Raw genomic sequence first — 20,678 nt, forward strand, 5'->3', positions numbered from 1 at the left:
CAGGGAGATTTTGCATGCTAGATTCACTAGACAATTCCCTAGAATGGCAGGTACTATGAGGTGATTGGTAGAACAAGGAAAAGGATGATGTCATCTTCACTTAAAGGCCAAACTAAGGGAAAAGAGAGTTGTTCCTTAATTGAGTTGCTGTTTACTACAGTAGTTCTAACATATGGCGTTAGTGGATTGCATTTCATATACAGGGCAGCAGTCTTTTAAAGCAGCTAAGAGATGGCTGTCTCTCTTGCTCAGCTTGAAGTCCTTCTTTGTGTGCTATCAGCATGATTTATGAAAAGGGAAAGGTGCTCATTAGGATTTTACTTTTTGGTTTGGTTGCAATTTACCCTGTTGGTACTATACATGAATATAATTATTTTCTGGTGCTGAAACTGAAATGATCTTGAGTCTTCTTACTAACATATATGTACAAAATGCTTGTCTTAGAAATTTATCTTTAGGAAATATTTGGCTTCATTTGCATACAAAGTTACGACTATCGTTTTTCTATTTTAAAAAATGAGTGATTGAAATTAGATTTTAGTTAATTTAGTCTTGAATATTTTGTTGAAATTCCAACCCATTGTAGTTTATTTAAATTAATTAAACTGAAAAAAATACGTTGGTGCTTGAAAATAATATGCTGCATATTTTCTTTGTTTTACATGTAGAAAACTAGAGTCATGCTTATTTATATTTGTGAGATTTAATTTTATATTTAAGTGCAAATTTTGTGTACTTTGAAATTTTTGCAGAAAATAAATCTTGTTTTATGGAAACTTAAATTCATAAATGATTATATATTTTTAATCCATGACTTGAATTTGTTCAGAATAGTACTTAGTTTCGCTAACATAAATTCTAGTCTTATAAGTAGCAGCATAATGCAGGTTGGCAACATAGTGTTGTTCAGAAAGTGACTCATACTTTGCATGGGGGTACTGAGGAACTCTTTTTTTTTTGGCTAATAACAAGCTGTTTTTTTCTGTGACAGTCAGTGGAGTCCTTTGTAGTAATACCTGTCTCTCAGGTAATAATTTCTCCTCTTAGGTTGCACACCTCTTCCCCTCAAAATAGTGTTAGGTGAATGAAGTAGAATACTTCTATTTGGTTTGTTCATTGATTGTTATTCTCGTAATTGTACTGCCTGGAAGTATACTAACTGTATATTACTATTGGAAACTATGTCTTACTTTGGCCATTGGGAGGCACCATTACAACCTTAAGTGCAAACACTTTATGGGAGTATCTGCAGTAGATGCCTGATGGCAGAGGCATGAAGAATAAGGGTGGGTACTAAAGGAATTGTGTTTTCAGATTGAAGAGGGTGTGGCAAAATTTAAATTTTTCTCTGTAATTTTTATAGAAAAATGAGATTTCCTTTTAATCCAAACTCAGTTTGGAAGCTGGTTTAATCATTTTCTTCTCTGATTGCTTCTGAGTTTTCTGGCTGCTCGTCTCTTACTAGGAATTGATCATTGGGCTATAGGAAAGGACCATACTGCATAGATTATTCCTCAGAGGAGTTGGTGCATGCTGCAAGTTGCTGTTATGCCTGTGATCTTTTTCAGCTTTCCTTTGCAAAATGAAATTCTATTGTTTCCGTTTAAATTTTACTATTTACATACAAATCTTAGTGCCAGTTTTAATATTTTTAATATTAAATTAGAGTCGTCCTCAAAGTTATAGCTTTCAGACCAGTAATTTGATAAATAGGAAGTTTTGCAAGCAAAGACCCATGAATTAGTAGTGTTACAAATACATGTGTAACATCTGAGAACTAGGCTGCCTTATATATTTGCAGTGTAAAAGTATCTCACCAGAGCTATTGTATTGTCTTTGGGAGGACAATATTGTGTTAAATTTGAATAGTAATATTAGGAAATATGGCTTCCCAAATAAAGCTGTACGTCAATGCATAGAATTAAAAATCAAAATGGAATTTTAAAACTGTGAAATAGAAAGGTGCTTAAGCCAATTTTATTCTTATAGAATTTGGCTTGCTGACATTTCTCACAGAAGGGTGTGTGTGTGTGTGTGTGTGTGTGTGTGTATATATGTGTTTTCAACAAATTGCGCTTTGGGCTACATCTGCAGATACAGTAGCCAATTGATCTAATGCAGTTTCTGAAGGCTTTCTATACAGGTGATGTCATCCTTTTAGCTCTATTCTCCTCCCACTCTCTTTCCTTCTTATTAGATATTTCATCTTACTGCAGAGCATACAATCAATAGGAGCTTCTCCTTAGGGAGCTGGTTTGAAACAGGCAAGGATAGTAGGAATTAAGACACTAGCATATAGTCTTGCTTTAGCAGAAGATCTAGTGTTTTTGTACCACATCATATATAAATTTTTAACCAGAAAAGCCAGACTTAGATCAACAGTACTGTCTTACTGATGCATTAAAATAAGAAGCAGTACTGCAGAGCTGTAAATAGTGCATGTGAAAAGAGAAAATTTTAATTTTGGAGATTCTCAGGCATTCTACAGGACAAACCTGTTAGAGCATCTATCTTCTAACTACCATTTGCTCGATGATTGATTTTTTTTTTTTAACCTCTGGTGGTTAAGAATAAAAGAAGAAACTTTCATCTTAAGGATACAGTGTTCTGGTTTGCTTCTGATACAGAAGAATTACTGCAGTGCTTGCTGTACAGAACGAAATGACTTGAAGAAAAGACAAAGCTGTATGACAGAGAGGAAAGGTTTCTCAGAATCCAGGAACACAGATTGGGTGCATGGTGCCTTATTTGCTTTGATTGATACAGTATTAATTGTTGTGTTACCACTGTGCATGTCTGTGCCAGGTGCCTGAGGAAGCATGTGTATGTCTGTGTGATCTGAGCCAGAAATATAAACATCTTGATTTACTGTGATTTGCTTGTTAAAAGTGAACGTTAGATGAAAACTGTTGCAATTTAGAACAATACCCTGAGCTACTAAAAGCTCCTGAATTCAGTTTGAAAGGGATTTGGAGATGTTGCCTTTCTATAACACTGCAAATGGCGTGTGATTTGTAAAAAGAAACTTAACAGAATTTTGTCAACATACTCATCGGTGTGGCTCTGGTTTGAAAAGGAAACTACCCTTTCCAGCCTAGGAAATGGCTTTTCTTGTTCGCTGTTATGCCAATTGTCTTCAGCCATGGGCCTCCAAAGTAAGTAATTGTCATTATTTTCTTTGAGATTGATATAATCTAGTTATGAAATTTAAATTCTATTATTTGAATTGTAAATGAGTTTTAGTGTGCTATTATATTTTATGAACTTTAAAAATAAGAACTACAGAGCAGTCTACAAAGCTCAATCTCATGGCCATTTTGTTTTTCAATTTAAAGGAATCCCTAAAATACTCTAATGTACCTCTAAGAAGATTTGAAAAATGCCTTCTTAATAGTCTGTAGACTTAAAATGCAGTGCATTTGAAGTGTACTATCTTCAGACTGAATTGTGTTCATTTATGGCTATTCTGTCCTCTTCTGTGTTCATACTCTTTAACTTGAATGTATTGTATTGCCTCATTTCCTTAAATGGTTGATGTATTTAGCTATGTTAATCTAACCTCTAATTTGTATTATACAACATTTTTCACTGACACAGTGCTATCAAATAAATTATTGAATTGATTTTACTAAGACTGGGTAATAATAGTGAAATAATATGAAGAAAATACTCATGAAAAGTAATTATATGAAAATATTTTAATATTCTTAAGTATTTTCAAAATAGTAGTGACTGAACCATTAATAGCTTGAGACTGTTTAAGATCATCTATTATACTTGTCATTTTAAAGCAAATGTAGTAACTCACAGAAAAAGCAAAATGCTGCACAACAGGACATACTTGGTTTTAGGAAAATATACAGTGTAATTTAGTAAATTATTCACAGTGGCTGTTTACGTAGATGTGGAATTTGATGCCACTCAATTTATATTTCCTGTTATATAAATTTCAAAAGAGAGAAGTATCAATTTTTAGTTTTGTTTTATAAAACTAAATGTTTTAGTAAATAAACACTTTAATTGTAACATTGCCTGTGTTAAGATTTCTTTGTGGTTTTGTTGAACAGAGAAAGACAACAGAGGTATTTCTTTGGATGATCTGAAATCATGTCTTTGTTTAAAGGTTGTCCTATTGATGGTGACTAAGGGAGAAATACTAGGATAGCGTCATGATGTACTGTTTTATCTGAAAGATAACTCATTGCGTATCTTTCTTAAAGACAGCTTCTGGAATGACGTTTAAATTCACTGCCCATTTGGCAGAAAGCTGATTGGAATGTAAAGAGGTGGAATGAAACCTAGGTACACACTTCATTTGTACTATTATCTGGTAAGACATGGATGGCCTCTCTAGTATAAATGCCACCTGTGGGGCCCACACATTGCTGACTGCTGAGGTTTAAAATGACATGTAGAAGGGAAATGCATGAAAGCAGATGAAAAGCTTTAAAGAAAATTGAGAATGAGATATAGGAGTTGTTTTTTTAGAATACCAACCAAAAAATAGCCTTTGAATGTACTGGTAATCAACTTTTGGTTTAAGATTTAACAAGGATAGAAGAGGCAAAGAAGATTTTAACGATCAGAGTCTAAGGTTTCATTAAATGCCAGCAAGTATTATCTGAGCAGGATTCTGTGATTGGTGCTCTACTTTGTAAATTAAGTATTTATAATAAAGTACATGTCTCCTTCTTCCCTTCTTCATCTCTCATGTTACTGTTGACGGAATTTTAACACTGGATTGTGATTAAACACGTTAAATTTGGGATTAATTTTTCGTGCTTGCTACTTTTGGTTTTCCAATACATGTTATTGGTCTTATTTATTAATTCATGTATTTTGCCCCTGCTCCTACTTGAATTTCATTACCTCTAAATTCATTTATTTTCTTGTTAAAATAAATAGTCCTAGCTGCAAGTGTCTGGAACTTTAAGTCCTTGTATGTTCAAAATGCTTTACTTTATATTTACTCTTAAAATAGTTGTTTAATTGTATATAAAATGATACGTATAAAGTTTTTTTCCTTTAACACTTTGAAAAAGTTAATGCACTGTCTTCTGGCATTCGGGTTTATAATGAGAATTCTTATTCTTTTGTAAAGTAATCTGTTTTTCTTGTTAGTGGTTAGTTGATAGTTGCCTTGTTTTTGTTTTATTTTTTATCCTTGATGCCATGAAGTTTACCATGAATTGTGTAATTTTTTGTTTTGTTTTGTTTCCCCTTCTTGGCACTTGGAAATCTCTCTCAAGCTGAAAATTCCCATTTGTCTTCAGTTGTGGGAAATTCGTTACTTTTTGAAAACTGCAACTCTTTTTCTCTTATTGCTCCAGATGTTGGAACTCTGGATCTATCCATAACATCTCTAAACATTTGTTTCATACTTTATTCTGTGCATTCCCAGTTTGATCTTCTAGCTCACTAACTCATTCTCCATTTGTGACCAGTTGCTATTCTGCTATTCATGTTTTAAATTTCTAAATTTAATCACTGAATTATTCATTTTTGAAATCTCTTAAGTGATGCTTTTTATAGCCACCCTTGTTTAATAACTTGTGTTCATTTTATGGGTGCTATTCCTTTTTTCTCATTGTCTTATTAGCTCTTCAAGTTTAAATTCTTTTCTAATTTGAATTTTGGGGGGTTTATCTCAGGGGGTTTATCTTTCCTTGAGTCATTCTTAGTTGAGCGCTCTCCTTCCTGGTCTGTTACAGTGGCTTGCCTGAAATGGCTGTTCACTGGGTGGAGAAGGCATTACTGCTTTGGCTTCTATTTTTCTTCTTTTAGGTGCTCTTGTCTAGGAAGTGTTTCCTTTCTCATTTTTACGCACAACTAAATCTACAGGTCATTTCTTGGCCTTTATCTTGCTTTACCTATCTGCAACTGTTGACACAACTGATCACTCCCTCTTCCTTGACAGACTTTCTTCAGAGTAAAAGTCAGAGTCTTCATCGTGACTTACTGAACAGTGTGATCTCTCTTCCTCCTTTTAGTCCTTGTTCACTCCAGCTACACTGGTTTCCTTGCTTGTCCTCAAACTTGTCAAGCACTCTCATACTGATGTCCTCTTTTCTCAACAAATCTATCTGCATTTTTAATAAATTCAGTATTAAGTGCAAATATTGATTGAAAGTTGCTCTCATGTTTAAAAAATGTTAAAGTGGGGAGAAATATGTGTCTTAGAATTAAAAAATGAGTACTTACTGAGTTATTTAACAGTGTACCCCCAAACGTCATCTTTTAGTAAAAATAATGAATTAGGAATGCATGTTTCCCCTGTAGTTTCACATGCCTCAGGTGCAGTGCTGGTGTGTATACTCAAGGCTACTATGATTAAATATAACTATTTCCTTAAGGGCTTTTGAGAAATTTTAGACTGTCTCCATAAAACACACTCCAGACTGCTTTTTGGGCCTTGGAATCTATTTTTAACTCTCTCTCATTGTCAGCTGACACTTCTATGATATGTCACTCTGTCTAGTCCTAGAAGCTCCCTTATAATTCTGGTGGCTTGCTTTTAATTTCATAAGGCCTCCATCTTCTTGTGCCTTGACTAGTGCTTCCTGTCTCCCATATGTATGATTTTCTTCGATTTTCTCTTCTGTGTTTCCAGAGTAATGTTTTTAAAGAGCAAATCTCTTCCAGCCATTTTCTTGCTTAAAACTCTTCAGTAGCTCTTTTCTAGTAAGGAAATCTAAGCACCCAAGAGTGCTACATCTGGCCCTTCATCTCATGTATCCTCCTATATACATCCCTAAGTGAGCTACACTGGTTTGCTTACTGTTTCCTGAATGCTTCATGCTCATTCAAGTCTCTGACCTAATGCTGTTCAAGGGAAATCTAATGTGAACCACGTACCACATATATAATTTTAAACCTTATGATAGCCACTTTAAAAAAAAATTTAAGGTGAGATTAATGTAATAATATATCTAGTAAATTTTTAAACATGTCATAAAAATGTAGTAATTATTAAAGAGATGTTTTACTTTTTTTTTCTTCTTAATAAATCCAATTTGTATTTTACACTCACAGCATGTCTCACTTTGACTAGCCGCATTGTGCTCAGTAGGCTTGTGTGATGAGGGCTACCATATCGGACACTGCAGTTTGGATCTTTGTCAGTGCTGTTCAGTATGTTTCATCTTGATCATCCCCAAGACTCACCTCAAACATTCTTCTTCCTGCTCTTTACCCCCAGTGAGAGTGAGGTCCTTCTCTCTAAGTTGCCTTTGTTATTTTAGTATTTTAATTGTTTTTTTAAATCTTGTAAACCCCACGACTTTTATCCTTGTTGTTATGACTATTCTCAGGTGCACACTAGTTGCTCCTTGTTTAGTAAATGGAAAATTAGATCTCCAAGCTTGTTAGAAATGTATTTGTATTTACAGAAAATGAGTATAGAGTTCTGAAATGTCTTTGTGAGTAGCACACAGGAATTAATAGGTTTTGTGGTGTGCCCAAGGATCATCTTTATGCCTTGATCTTTTTAAGGTTAATGGATAAGTGATTTCTGGATGGGCACGGTGCTTCTGTTTCAGGTAGCTATGCTATAAAAAGCAAGTTCTAACAATGCAGTTTGGAATTAACGGTGATCTTTGAGGAATGCTGTTCTTTTGGGGAATTGTGCAATTCTTAAACCTTATTCTCAGGGCTAATAATAAAATTTCATACTTATAGAGCCCCCTGAATGCCATTCTCTTAAGTGAAATAATGCGTGGGTATGTGTTGTAAGGGCAAAAAGTTTCAAATAGCAGAGTTTCTTATTAGAGGGTACATTTCCATACTATCATTCTTAGTTGTGGTAGGCTACTCTTGAAGGCTAAGCTTTTAAACATGAAGTAGAATCTTGAACATTCATGTAATCTTACTCTTACACTATACATACCTGCGTTCATGCCAATCTAGATTCAAGTAGGTCTCTGCTCCCACTGCCTCCCTTCTCAAACTAATTGCCCTATAAATGTTTCTTGGGTAAATGGGTGGGATTGTCCCAAAGCATTATTTCTTACACTGGCAGACTGTTAATAAGAATATTGGGGGAAAATAAGTTTGGAGAATGCAGTGTGAAACAAATTTGTTTATTGTGAGACTTCTTAGACCTTCCATAAATATGCTTAATGTTTGTTGTAAAGAGCTAAAGGGTGTAGAGTATAACATTATTTGATAATTTATTCAGCCATCGACCGCCCTCTCCCCATTTTTGTGATACAACCATGAGTTTTCTCTCCCGAAACAGTATTTGAGAGTGTACAATTTAGGAAGTGCTGCCTTCCCTGAAATACTGACTCCGTCTGTGTTGAAACTTCATCTGTTTAGATATCCATGGAGACCTTCTGAGCAGCAAGTACAGTGTTCAGAAGTCAAATATATACAATCATTTTTTTCTACAAATGCTTAATGAGCAAGTATTTTGTTTGGGGCAGGCATCACTTTGCTAGGCCTTCATTAGGTAATAAAAGTAAAATATAAAAATATATATATATTATATATATAAATAAAAACATCATAGGGATATAGAGAGCATGAGTGCCACATTCAAAAGGGTGGAGTGAAAACACAGAAGTATTTCACTTCCCATTCATTTCTCAGCTTCCCATAGAGGAGGTTCTTATGTTGGGAGTTTTTTGTTGTTAAATTTATATCACTTTCTCCTCTTTTTCCAGTGCCTATAAGTTAAATATTTATTCTCAGCTCTACTTTCTATTATTTATTTATTTATTTTTGCTGAGGAAGATTCACTCTGAGCTGACATCTGTGCCAACCTTTCTCTGTTTTGTATGTGGATTGCCACTACAGCCTGGCCACTGATGAGTGGTGTAGGTCCACACCTGGGAACTGAACCTGGTCTGCTGAAGCAGAGTGTGCCAAACTTAACCACTAGCCATGGGTCCGGTCCCACAGCTCTACTTTCTACATCAAGTATATTAGCACTTATTATGTTCTCACAAGGCATTCTAATAAAACTCATCTTTGAATTTATTAATTTAATTTTTTCATCATTATAAAAGATCAGGATTATGCTATATAGCAACGCTTAGTTGCTAAGGGTTACAGAATTTTAGCACAGTCCAGTGTTGGTGGCCATTGTTTTTGTTTTTATTTTTATTTTTTTCGGATGTACATCATATTTCAAACTCTGTGTACATTACACCATGTTCACCACCCGAACACTAATTATAGTGCATCCCCTCACATGTGAGCCTAATCACCCCTTTTGCCCTCCCCCCTTACCCCTTCCCCAATGGTAACCACCTGGTGGCCATTCTTAAATGAGAAGGTGAGAGAAAATTACCCTCGTGTACTTTTATATGTGTTTTCAGTTTTGGAAAAATTTCAAATAATCTGTTTATAGAAATGATAGAGAAGTGCTTTCTTCATATGAAAATGAAACATTTCAGCTGGACATTCAGATAAACCTAAAATTCCTTTTGGACCACCAGCCCTGATCTTTCTTCTTCACTAGAGAGTACTACTATTGATTGTCTGGTATATATTCCTTCAAATCTTTTCCCCCAAACCCAGATTAGTATATCCCCAGAAAATATATAATATTATTTTTATGGCTTTAAAAAATTGAATCATGTCTTTCATGTTTATCATGAAACTTGCTTTTTTAGTCAGTACATCTGGGAGACCTATCCAAGTTTGAATGTACAGATCTACTTCATACCTTTAACTGTTGCATGGTATTCTACAGTAGGCTGTATAACAATTTAGCTATTCTCCTCATTATGGTGGTGGTTTCTTTTTTAAACTATTACAGTATTGTTTGTAATGAATGTCCTTGTACCTTCCAATTGTGTACCTATATGCTTCTTTTGGGTATATACTCAAAGAGAAACTGTTGAGTCATAAGGTATATATATTTTAAATGTAACAAATCTCATATTCGCTCCCCAAAGTGGCTACTCCCCAGATAGCTCGCCAAAGTGGCTGTACCAATTCATAACTCGTATTAGCAATTTATGAGAATATTGTTTTCCTTCATAACATTGCCCAAATTTTGTATTGTCAGGCTATCTTTTGGGGGCTGGCCCTGTGGCTGAGTGGTTAAGTTTGCATGGTCTGCTTCGGCAGCCCAGGGTTTCACTGATTCGGATCCTGGGCATGGACCTAGCACTACTCATCAAGCCATGTTGAGGCAGCATCCCACATGCCACAGCTAGAAGAACCTACAACTAAAATATACTGGGGGGCTTTGGGGAGAAGGAGGAAAATTAAAAAGAAAAATCAAAAAATCTTTAAAAAACAAAAACTTTCTTTTTGCCAATCTGATGAAAAAAAGGAAAGTAATTTGTTTTAGTTTCGATTTCCCTGATTGCTGGCAAGGTTTAGTGATCTCTTCCAGCTGTTTCTTCTCCTACTGCTGTGACTTAAGTGACCCCATGTTGAGATGGCAGATCTGAAAAACCAAAGCAGATTGGATATTTGAGTCTCTGCATGTAAAGCAGTTGCCCCAGAGAGTTGCCTGGACCTGTACACCACCTTGAATCAGCAAAATACACACTTTTCTGGATTAAGCCTATCTGACATACAGCAGCTCTTATGTCATGGTCCTTCCCAGAGACCTAGAGTAGCTCTCTATTGCCTGTAGGAATCAAATTCAAAATACCTAGCTTGAAACTTGAAATCAGCAATTCTAAGAGACCCACACACCCCTATGTTCGTTGCAGCCTTATTCACAATAGCCAAGATGTGGAAGCAACCTAAGTGCCCATTTACTGATGACTGGATAAAGAAGATATGGTATATCTATACAATGGAATACTACTCAGCCATAAAAAAGGATAAAATCGTCCCATTCACAACAACACAGATGAACCTTGAGGGTATTATGTTAGGCGAAATAAGCTAGATAGAGAAACACAGTTTCTATATGACTCCATCATATGTGGAAGATAAACAAACACGTGGACAAAGAGAGCAGATTAGTGGTTGCCAGGGGAAAGGGGGAGTGGAGGGTGGGCACAAAGGCTGAAGCTGTGCACCTATAATATGACTGACAAATAATAATGTACAGCTGAAATTTCACAAGGTCGTAAACTATCATAACCTCAATGAAAAAAAGGAAAATAATAATAATAAAATACCTAGCTTGATATTCAAGATTATGTTCTACCTCTAGCCTCCTCTTGTTGTTGTTCTTGTTTTTCTGGTGAAGAAGTTTGGCCCTGAGCTAACATCTGTTGCCAATCGTCCTCTTTTTTTTTTTCCCTCCCCAAAGCCCCAGTACATAGTTGTATATCCTAGTTGTAAGTCCTTCTCGTTCTCCTATGTGGAATGCTGCCGCAGCGTGGCTTGATGAGCAGTGTGTAGGTCAGCATCCAGGATCTAACTGGTGAACCCCGGGCTGCCGGAGAAGAGCGCACGAACTTACCCAGTATGCCACCGGGCCAGCCCCTCTTGCCTCTTCTTAATACATCTCTTTCCTTGTGTGTGTGTGTGTGTGTGTGTGTATACACACACACCCACATAGTCTTCAAGAGACTATGTACCTTAATAATTGGTGTCTGTATTTGAGCTGTTAGCTGAAGGAACCTTCCCACACCCCAAATAAAACTTTGACACTAGTCCTCATGGACATGTGAGTTCCAGCAGAGCTCAGAAGTTCAAGTTTAGGACATGGATGCAGGAAGTATAGAAAATAGGAATGTTTTCCAGACCTGGTAGGCTGGAAGGATGATGGGGTAACTAAATTGAGGTTGTTGATGAAAGGTCAGCAGTTAAGTTCCAGCTGGGATCAGGAAGAAAAGGCAAGGGGGCAGGCAAGCTGAGAGACAGTGGAGAAAGTTTGAGAAATCAAAAATTCCTATTGGAGGAAAACCTTTTCCTTTTTGCCTCCTTTGTTATTAAGAAAAAAGAAACTGTTGGGTGTTCTGATCTCCCAACTTAATATCAGAAAACAACTTAGTAGGAAAGAGCAACAGATTTCTGGTCAGGCTGCCTGGGTTTCAGATCCCAGTTCCCCTGCTTCCTAGCTGTGTGACCATGGACAACCTTTATAACTTCTCTGGGCCCCAATTTTCTAATCTGTAAATTTCGTATAATAGCATCTACCTCGTTGGGTTGCTTGATGACTAAATTACATATTCTATGTAAGAAGCATGTAGAAGAATATATTTGCTTCCATTTACATATTTGGTACATATAGTGGGCACTCAAACATTAGCTGCTATCATCATCATCATTTTTCCTATCAGATAAAGAGGTTGAGGGGATTCCTGTATGAAGATCTGTGTTCTTCAGGATGCAATCTGATTACTCTCTCTACTATTAGACTGAGCTCCTTGGAAGGTAGGACTCCGTTTTCATCTTTATGTTACCAGCAGAGTTCTTGGCGCAAAGTGTAGAGTATAGCAAAGAGTACTAGAATCGATACACCTAGGTTTGAATTCCAGTTCTGCTACTTACTTGAGTGCGAGATCTGGGGCAAGTTGCTTCATCCTACTGCCTCCGTTCCTCATCAGTAAAGTAGGGATAATAATGCCTGCCTTTTAGGGCCTACTGAGGATTAAGATTGCTCAGTACATTGTAAGGATCATTACCAAGCCAGTTTGCAGACTTTTCTTCTGGCTTGGGTTCATTGTGTTACTTTTGTGGATGACCTTCTCCTTGGTTTTACCTCTGTGGTAATCTTGGAGTATAGAATATCTCCCACTTCTGACACCCCAGCCAAACATCTGATATTTTAAAACTATTTTCAGTCTTTGTGTTTCCATCGTTTCATTTCTAGATGAGTTTTTTTCTTTGAATCTAAATGCTAGAAACCAAGTGGGAGGAATATCTTTGAGTTGAGACACACTTCCCTCAATATTTCTGTATTATTGTAATCAGTTATAGTTAGCTCATTGATTTTCTGCTGCCTTTATGTTCACATCTTCCTTATCTTTACTTATTTTTTTATTTGCTTATTGTACCACTGAAAGAGGTGTGGTAAAATTTCACAGTGTAATTGTAGATTCATCTAATTCTTTTATTGTTGTCATTTTTTGCTTTATACATTTTGAGGCTGTTATTAGGAGCATATTTATTTAGTGTTGAGCTTTTTATCGTTTTGACTTGTCCCATTTTGTCTCTACCTAATGCTTTTGCCTCAAGATCTACTATCTGACGTTAATATAACTTCATAAGCTTTCTTTTTGTTTGTGTTTGCATGGTATATATTTTTCCATCCTTTTATTATTTGATATTTTCCCCTATGTTAGCTTGGTAGTTATATACTTTTTTTACATTTTTTCCTTAAGTCATAGATTATAACAATACATCCTTCACCTATGGAGTCTGTGGCTGCAGTTTCATGGAAAATGCAAAGAACTTAGAGCACTTTAATAACTTCATTTACCCTTCTCCTGACTTAAATTCTCTTGTGATGTATCTTAATTCTATATACATTTTAAACTTTATGGGGCATTAATGTTACTATTTTATATAGTCAGTATTCATGTAGATTCAACCATGTATTTCCTGTTTTTTTCATTGGTTTTACTTCTTTCCTGCATCTAGAAACTTCCATATGGAATCATTTTTTTCTCCCAATGGATTTTCTTCATCGTAGGTCTGCTGGGGAGTAGTTCTCTTCATTTTTGTTTCTCTGAAAATGACTTTATTTTACCCTTTTTGAGGACTGCTTTTGCTAGGTGTAGAATTCCAGCTCTTAGAGATAGCACTCCATTGTCTTCTGGCTTCCAAATTCCATTGAGAAGGCAGCCATCAGTTTAATTTTGCTCTTGTCAGAGTAATCTCTTTTTTCTCTGACTGCTTTTAAGACTTTTGTCTGTCTTTTTTTTCCAGCAGTTTTACCCTGGTGTTTGTAGGTATGGTTTTGTTTTTATCTATCTTGCTGGTAATTCTTAAAGCTGCTTGATCTGTGACTTTGTATCTTTTGTCAGCTTTGGAAATTGTCAGCCATCATATTCTATTCCTTAAATACTGTTCTGTTTCTATGACTCTGGTTATTCAGATGTTACCTTCTCACTATATCTTTTGTGGCTCTTGCCACTTCTCTCCTGGCTTCATTCTGGATATTTTTTTCAGACCTATCTTTATTTTTTAATTCTATAATTGTGTTTTTCAATTCTAGTATTTTCATTTCATTCTTTGTTAGTTTTTCTTTCTTTGCTAAAATTCTTAGTCTTGTCTTTTTGTCATTGTATATAATCATGGATTGCTAAACTGGAGCAGATATGGCCAGTGAGGTATATGACCTGTAAGGTGAGAATGTTTTTTACATTTTTAAAGAGTTATTAAAAAAAAAGAAAAGTATACCACAGAGACTATATGTGGCCTACAAAAGCCTAAAATATATACTCTTTGGTCCTTTAAAGAAAATGTTTGCCAACCCCTGGTGTGTGTGTATATATAACTAGATATAGATAGATAGATATAGATATAGATATATTAAATACAGTAATTTTAGAATCTGTGTCAACTCCATTATTTGAAAGTTGTTCTTCATTGCTTTCTAGAATTTATTAGTTCTCTTAGTTTTTATCAATGCCATCTTGTCTCCTAATGTGCCTAGTTTTATTTGAACAGTGGATGTTGTGTACACAAAATTTTCTAAATAATTAGAGACCTAGGATAATTTTTTCCTATGGTGAAGATTTGTGTTTACTTCCAATAGTTGATTGGAAGCACTGGTGATCCTGTATAACCTTAATCCAGCATCAAGGATTGAGGTGATTCTAAAAATGGTTGTTAGTTTACTTTTGGGTCCTACTTACTCCTAGAGTGTAGTGTACTTCCAGGGTCCCAGTCCAAAGTATGTTTCTTTCGTGCTAGGCCTTGGAATATAACTTTATCTCTTTAACCAGTGCCTATCAGAAGTTCTTCTCACCCTGTTGGCCTCCTCTTTAAGAATCAGGAAATATTCTTGGGAGAAAGGCATCCTCAAAGGCCAGTTTGTGTGTATTCCAGTTTTTCTGTTTATGTTAGTTATAGGATTCCTCTGAATTAACTAACCCACCATTATCAGCAGGGGAAGTTCGTGATGTAGTTTCTTTGTAGCTTTTATAATTATAGTGACTCCTCTTGAGATAATATTATTCAGACTTGGCCGTTTTCTCCTTTACAGTATATTTAGTTTACAGTATTATGTGTGTGTTTCTTTAACATTTTCCTACCGTAAAGCAGCGAGGTACCCTGTTTTAAAAGGTAAATAGGGGCCAGCCCAGTGGTGCAGCGGTGAAGTTCGCATGTTCCGCTTCTCGGCAGCCCAGGGTTTGCCGGTTCCGATCCCGGGTGCAGACATGGCACCACTTGGCAAAAGCCATGCTGTGGTAGGCGTCCCTCATATAAAGTAGAGGAAGATGGGCATGGATGTTAGCTCAGGGCCAGTCTTCCTCAGCAAAAAGAGGAGGATTGGCAGCAGTTAGCTCAGGGCTAATCTTCCTCAAAAATAAATAAATAAATAAAAGGTAAATAGATTTCTCTTAATGGTCCTGAGTAGCAAGTTGCAGAGAAATTATTTGGAAAAATGTATCTCATACCTCCTATGAAACTTTGTCACTACTCTGGAGCACAATGGTTTGTTTCTTAACTCTTGTAGCATTTATTTTGTGAGGTTTTTTTTCCTTTTTATGGTATGAAATATATTGTACAACCTGCATCCCTGATTAAAGTGAGACCATATTAAAGATGAGGTGGTGGACTCATTTCCTTCTTCTGTCTCTTGTATCCCTGCACCTAGCACAGACACTCATTAAATCATTAAGATTAGTAACAAATTTTTTAGGGGCCAACTACAAATTAATACAATATTAAGTGAAAAGAGGCTTACTGAATTTTTGAAATATTGAATATAGTCAACTGTTACTTAAGTCTTGTTGCCAGATGTTGTACATTAATCCAAGATATTCCTGTTTTATTCTGGTATTAGCAGCTGTTTTGTATTAGTAGTGTATGAGTGTGTGTGTGTGCACATGCATGCATGCATGCACGCATGCAGTAGCATTCCTACCCTTCACAGTGGCAATGGCTGATGTTTTCATTTGGGGAAAAAGAGGGGCCAAGTTTTTCCTGTAAAATACAATTACTTGTGATAATCTCTTTTGAAAACTGCTCAGTGGGCTTCCACTATAGGCTTGCCTAATACTGTGAGAGTACTAATTTGATTCTTATCGTTTCCTAAAGTTTTCCCTAAGAATGGAGAATTTAGGTTAGAAATGAGGTTGCACAGTAATGAACGTAAAACAAAAATTTGTTGCAGAAGTTACAGTGTGTCAAGAACTCTTACATAGGTAAAGTTTGATATTTAGAATATCTTAAATTATTTTTCTTCTTCAGCTTCCAGCCGATCTTACCAAGATGCACATCACAGACAACCCTCATCCACAGGTGACTCATGTGTCTTCTAGTCAGTCTGGTTGTAGCATCGCCAGTGACTCTGGGAGCAGCAGTTTATCTGATATCTATCAGGTAATACACATTAGGAGTTTGGGTGCCATGCGTATGACTTTTTTATTCTGCCATATGTCCTGTGCTTGTGCTTAGGTGGTCACATATCATTCGATTAGGATATGGAATTCAGGCATAAGAGCTTTGAGAAGTTATGCTGTATTTACTCTTTCAAATTTGCAAGACTAAAGAGGTGTTCTCTCTTTTGAGAGTGATTAAATATAGTCCAGCAGTGTTATGGATATAGTGTTCTTTTTAATTTCTTTTATACAGGTGAATCCATAGTAATATATATAATTCATGCTTTGGTAGAAAATAGTTCTTGAAACGAATGAACTTAAACTTATAAAAAGGCTGATTTTTATTATAATTGAATGTATACATCTTCTATAAGTTAAGTCATGAAGACAATTAGAGTTGTTTCTGTATTGTACAGGCTCTTACTAAATTTTCTAGTAGCCACATTAAAAAAAGAAAAGGAAGCAGGTAAAATTATTTTTAGTAATACATTTTATTTGGTACAATATATCCAAATATCATTTCAACATCTAATCAATGTTTAAAAATTATGAGTGAGTTACATTATTTTTTCATAATAATCTTCAAAAGCCAGCATTTAATATAAACTTACTGCACATCTCAGTTCAGAGTAGCCACATTTCAAGTGCCCAACAGACACATGTGGCTAGTGGCTACTGTACAGTACTGATCAATTAAAACAGAATCATTGTTGTCTGAGGAAAACATTTTAGGCTGTAGTTTTGCCGAGTTCCCAGATTCATATATCTTAGGAAAATCAGCGTTTATCTGTTAAGGGGAGTTTCTAGGCAGATGCAAAATGGATAAAGCTCCAGTTTTGGTTTATATGGTGCCTTTTCTCCACAAACTCATTGCTGTGGAGTTTGGCATTTCCCTGTTTGACATTTTATAATAGAACAAGGAATTTTTTTAAAGTAAAGTTAGAAAAGTTAAAAACAATGCAGTGGCTCTGGGGCCATTTACTGTGTTCGGCTTCAGCATTCTGCCTCTTCCCAAAAGAAGTATCTTGTGGAAGAAATAAGAGTTGTCGCATAACTACAAGTCAGAGTAGAGCTGTATCTTCTCTGGATTCTGCATTTTTTTTTAAACAAATAGGAGCAGATCACATCCACTGCAATTTCTCACTCAATTTTTTCTTTTTTTTAAAGATTGGCACCTGAGCTAACAACTGTTGCCAGTCATCATCTTTGTTTTTTTTATTCTTCTCCCCAAAGGCCCCCAGTACATAGTCGTATGTTGTAGTTGTTGAGTGCCTCTGGTTGTGCTGTGTGGGACGCTGCATCAGCATGGCCTGATGAGCGGTGCCATGTCTGTGCCCAGGATCTGGGCTGGCAAAACCCTGGCCCACCGTGGCGGAGTGTGCAAACTTAACCACTCGGCCATGGGCCTAGCCCCTGGATTCTGCATTTTTCCTAGAGAAGAACCCTGAGGAAGATTGACCCTGGATTAATGAAGTTCTTGGATGTTCTGTAGATTTCTTTATGGATACGTGGGAATGTCTGGACCTTGCTAAGAGGGACTGTACAGCAGAGATGTGGTGTTGACAAACTATAGATACCTGGTGTCACCAGTATATCCTTTTCTAAACCAGACTTGATCACCCTTTTGGAGCAAGGAACAGAGCCCTAGATGGTTGTGAGAGAAGAGACAGGAGAATAGTGTGTAGATTGAGATTCAAGGTCATTTGGAAAGGCCAATGCTTTACTATCAATTAGAAGGTGGGCTGTACACAGTGGGCTCCTGTATCTTTGGCAAGATCTTGAAGTTAGCTTCTGAAGCATTGCACTTAGATTAGCATCCACAGGATGTCCACCTACTGGCTGCCCACCTGAGGCTGTGGCTGGAGTCACCTACTGGTGTGGTTGGAGGTCTTCTGATGTAGGACCGTGACCTTATGTGTAGCTGCCCTGCTCCAGCCTTCTATATGTTTCCTTCCTCAGTAGCACTCTCTACAGCTCATTCTGTCTTTTAAGAGATTCACTTCAAGATTGGATAAACTGTGGTCAGGTGTCCTTGCCAGCTGTCCTGCATGTCAAAATGCCTCCATTACAAAGTGAAGAAGACACTTTCATACCCCAGAAACCTGAAAGTTACCATTGGCTCTCCTCCCTTGATCATCACATTCAGCACCAAGTCATATCAGTTCTCCTTCCTACATCATTAATTGTGTTTATATCTATATGTTTGATGTTAATTGGGATGTAATTTACATTTAATAAAATTCACCCTCTTTCATATAGCCTACACGAAGATATAGAGCATTTTCATCACCTCAAAAAGTACTTTATGCCCCTTTGTAGTCAGTCACTTCTTCTGACCCTCAGCCCCTGGCTGCCACCAATCTGTTTTCTACCCTTATAGTTTTGCATTTTCTGGAAGGTCACATAGATGGACCTTTAGTTAAAAGATGATGCAGTGAAACTTATAAAGGAACCAATAAGATAAAAGTAAGTTTCAGTGAAATTTAGGGAGAGTGAACAAAGGAGCAAAAGTAATGAAATTCTGGAACCAAAACAGAAATTTAAAGGAGAGAATTATCATAGTACTAAAGACAGACATGCTCTCTTTAAGAGTGGCCAAAGAAGGTAAAAAAGTAGTTTTTATTAAGTTCCGTAAGCTTTTTTTGTGTTTTTCTCAATGAACATTATTATTTCGATATTTAACAAATTGTAAAGCAACGTAAATAGAGGGTACAGTAAAAATAAAAACTGAGTAAAATTGTGGAAAACTATTAAAGGAATAATTACTAGAGGGTGAAAGGAATAAGAGCAGAACAATAGTAGGTTGATAAATATATCCTCCAAAATGCAGAATTTCTAAACCTGCAATTAAAAATGAAGAAAGTAAATAAAAGCAACCAAATTATGTGTGTGTATCCAGTCAGATCCATAGGACTGAAGGGGAAGAAGAGGGCTTAGAGTTAAATATCAACAGTGGACCCTTAGTCTTTCCCTTGGCCTCAGGCCTCCTTTGCAGTACCTGTTAAAGCTATGAATACACCCTTTAGTAAAAAGCGTGTGTTGCCAGTGTGTATATCTTGGTCAGTGACAGTTGAAGTGGTTTTTCTGATTATCCAAATTTCAGCATTTGAGGGATTTAAAAGTAAACACCTAACCCAGTCATGGCTTGTAACAATATAAGCAAAGCCTTGCAAAATAATGCAAGCATTTTTAATTTGGAGGGTTGAGAGGAAGAGAAAAGAGACATCCTAACAGCAATGCTTAACAGGAAAATTGTTTACATCATTTTACATGGCCAAATGTGTGCCTGTGCTCATATACATTTCCTTCTTGAGAGTTTTCATGTCTTCTAGTTTAAAAATAAAAGCCCTTGGCTCTGAAAGAAACTTAAAAATAAATCATTTACCAGAGTCTGGAAAAAATGCGACTTACAGTTTCGATGTGAATATGTTTCTAATCAAGATTAGCTTAAAATTTAACTAAAAGTATGCATTAAGATCTTAGAATGTTCTTGGATAAAATGTTTTATGTATCTTCAAAGAGTACTCGAGAAATAAGGAGTGCTTCTTTCTAGATTTCTTTTTCTGTCTATTTCAGTCTTTTCCAAGAGCTGGAAAATTATGAAATGTTGATTCTTGAACTAGAGCACTTGGCTTTTCATTAACTTGTTTTTGAATAACCTGAAGCGCACATTCATCCCCCACCTCTCTTGTTCAGTTTCTATGTAGAAAGTAAATGTTTCTAAAAATCCCAGTGCTTCAGCTGCTACCTCTATGGTGGTATGATTCCTTGATTCAGAGCTCCACTGCCAATTTCTCCAGAACTCTGGTGCCACATTTCCACTGGGATGTCGTTTCGACACCTCAACTGGTTTTGCCCTACCACGTTTTCTTCAGCTTGTCTTTAATATTTCTGTTAAGACTATTGCCTGTGTCCTAGTCAGAATCTCAGTTTTCTTTGAGTACTCCCACTTGAAATAAATTACAGGAACAGGATGACTTTACTCCTCTATTAACCTTCCGTGATTTACCATTATCTAATTTACACTCTTCATTTCAAATTTATATTCAGATCCCAAGCCTTTTACTTGTAACCACAATCTGCCAATCTGGTTTTATATTCCACTGTTCTCCACTTGCACATTCTAGATTCTGGTCCACGGACAAATACATAGGCTGTTCCCTGATCATGTTTGCTTTTTTCTATCCCTGTGTTTTGGTTATGCTGTTCTGCCTGCAACTCCACCTGGATGACATTTTCATATTGTCTCTCATGTCTTGGAAC

General features: G+C 36.3%; 1 protein-coding gene across 10 annotated transcripts in view; it reads left to right on the top strand.

Moving 5' to 3' along the window:
* Window positions 1–20,678, top strand: part of RAPGEF6 (Rap guanine nucleotide exchange factor 6) — a 204,212-nt gene that overhangs the window by 89,002 nt on the left and 94,532 nt on the right. For 8 of the 10 annotated variants that reach the window (XM_070517465.1, XM_014827310.3, XM_044780408.2 and 5 more), the window contains one exon: window positions 16,285–16,416. The exons of 1 other annotated variant lie outside the window; for it this stretch is intronic. In XM_070517465.1, coding sequence (XP_070373566.1) covers window positions 16,285–16,416 — 132 coding nt within the window. Of the gene's footprint in view, window positions 1–2,219; window positions 3,156–16,284; window positions 16,417–20,678 lie in introns of those variants that run through there. One more of the 10 variants, XM_044780409.2, reaches the window with a different exon arrangement.

Source organism: Equus asinus, chromosome 9 (assembly GCF_041296235.1).
Source record: "Equus asinus isolate D_3611 breed Donkey chromosome 9, EquAss-T2T_v2, whole genome shotgun sequence".
Lineage (NCBI taxonomy): Eukaryota > Metazoa > Chordata > Mammalia > Perissodactyla > Equidae > Equus > Equus asinus.